Genomic DNA, 2,500 nt, shown 5'->3' with positions numbered 1-2,500 from the left:
TCTGAAATTTTCAGCTCTCATCTTGTCTTCTTTCTGCCTTCACTTTCACCATATTGTCACCCTAACACTGACACTGATACCCATTATTTCCGTAGTGCTTTATCTATCACGTAGTTGTAACAAAACTACTACATTTAGTTGTTCTTTTAAATAATGTTTATTTACAGGTGTTATTCTCAGTTGCATAACCCTGATTTTGCTTTCAGCGCAGGAGCCGACGGATTTTTCTGATTTCTGATAACCAAAAGATAATATTTCGTTATGAATTCCGATAGCTCTTGAGTTTAACATATTAAGGAATAGGAACGTTGCTTTTCTTTCACAATGCTTACCTCCATTAAACAATTTTTGTTTTTGATAGCTTTTCACTTCTTGCTTTTAATAAGTGAAATTCTAATCACGAACTGATACTGTCAGGAAATCCCGGTCATTCGTAATCCATACTTACGGTGCCGTTCCACCCGCAGAGCACACAGAGGGAACGTCCTCATCCTACCGAAAGCCTGAATGGGTAACTCGAATGGAGGAGCTAAAGGAGGCGATGTCAGGTATAGTAGAGCGGTCTCGTGCACGCAGGAGTGGCTCAAGGCTTCAACAGTCAACATCCTCGAAAACATCTGAATTACCAGTGTTGCACGACTCCCAAGCTGTATTGCAGTCCCCCCCATGTGTATCCTCTCAGTCAACACTTTCTCTACCTCCATCCTCTCCTTCAGTGTCACAGATGTCAGTGACAGAGGAACAAAAACTTTCTCGAGACTCTGTTCCTGGTGCTGTCATTGTATCTGTTGCTCCTAGAATGTCAGTAGATGCTGATCCTGCAAGCTATGTATCGTGTGCTTCGGTTGGTAGTGTTGCCAGTACGTCTGTAACTAGCATATCGGTAGACAGCCTGGAAAGACCTCCCATATCCCATGACCCCTCCTGCATGAGTAGTAGAGATACCATTTCTGAGTGTGGCACAGAATATGGTTCTCAGACAGATACCGAGTGTCAGAGTGATTCCCAGACTATTGGATCCCAGGGTGATCGCTTGGCTCATCTTGAAGTGGCAAGTTCCTTATCTATCGGTGATCTTTCAATGGGTAGTGATTCTGTGTTTATTTCTGAAACTGAAACGGTGAGTGATGGTACAAGTCGACGGCCAAGTGCATATACAATTAATCCTATTCATTTCACTGAGGACCAAGAGACGCTAAACATATCAAAAACTTCACTTATGAGTCCAAATGCAAAACATGTTCACTTTAAATTTGATGCAGATACATCCAGCTCTGTATCGGAAGACGACCGCCCAACGGAATCGCCAAATTTCGCTCAAGCTGTTCTAACGAATTATTTAAGCTCACACCGTAACTCTATATCACAAGTTATTGAAGCTTTGAGTTCATTAGCACAAGCAGATATAACAGCAGAAATCGAGATGACAATTGAACAAAATAAAAAAATGAAAGTAAATGGCCAGCCTTTGGGTATGGCAGGGAATAGCATGACCCAAGTAGACCCAAACAGTATGCCTGCTATTGAGATCACTAAGCCTTTGCACAACACTGCATTAGCGCAACTTAAGGAAGCAGAGATGGTCCTGTTAGCTAAAAGAGAAGAGAAAGAGGACCATAATACAGGTAGTGAGATTAGTGTTGAGCTCGGCATTTCTGCGAATTCAAGTGGAACTACGGTACATGATGATAATGAAGATTTGGATGAATTTGAAACGCTAGAGAAGATGGCCGAGCTGGAGCAATCACCTCACAAGAAAGCTGAATTGCCAAAACTTCACATCCAAGAAAAAGACGAAACTGATGTTAAAAAGGTGGTGAAAACACAAGAACGTGAAACAACTCAGAAAGAATCTAATATAAAACAATGCTCATCGTCTACTTGTACACAAAGGACTCAGCGGAAGTCCATCTTGAAGAATAAACAAACAGCAGAAATACAACCTTCACCAGAAGTAAAAGTTACTCGGCAACTGACTCCTACATTAAGGAGGCGTCCCATACTAAAGAAAAAAGAAAGTATGGTGAGCTCATCTCAATCAGAAAAACCTTGCTGTGCCAAAGAATCAATTTTGAAAAAAAACTCGACAGGAACTCCAGAGAAAAAGAAAATGGATAAGGCAGTGACAAACATTACAAATCCCGAATCCAAACTAGCTACTAAATCTAAGGCAAAGTCTGAGCACTTGCCTACCTCCATTTCGAATATAGACTCTGGAGGGAAAACAACAAATGAAATGGAAGCTTCATTAAGTCAAGATAGAAGTAAAGTAAAAACAGGCAATCAGCCAGAAACCCCGAGCTCTCCTCAGATGCAAACCAAAACGACCAGGGTTAAATCTTCCAGTGCACCAACAACTCCTTTATCAACCAGGAAGCAGCGACCGTCACCGCCTAGTAAGCTACCACTAGTTATGTCCCGGGAACCATCCGCTGAAAGCTTACGTGAATCAAAGCTTCCTCGATTCGGACGGTCGAATGAATCAACTCCCTCATCAACA

The 2,500-nt window shown here is 41.8% G+C and overlaps 1 protein-coding gene across 1 annotated transcript in view; it reads left to right on the top strand.

Moving 5' to 3' along the window:
- LOC119577527 (titin-like) overlaps window positions 1-2,500 on the top strand; it is a 135,086-nt gene that overhangs the window by 69,699 nt on the left and 62,887 nt on the right. The window contains 1 exon segment of the mRNA XM_037925121.1: window positions 468-548. Within this exon segment, the coding sequence (XP_037781049.1) occupies window positions 468-548 (81 nt within the window).

Source organism: Penaeus monodon, chromosome 10 (genome assembly GCF_015228065.2).
Source record: "Penaeus monodon isolate SGIC_2016 chromosome 10, NSTDA_Pmon_1, whole genome shotgun sequence".
Taxonomy (NCBI): Eukaryota; Metazoa; Arthropoda; class Malacostraca; order Decapoda; family Penaeidae; genus Penaeus; species Penaeus monodon.
Note: the sequence above shows the minus strand (reverse complement) of the source record. Positions and strands in the feature narration are given on the sequence as shown.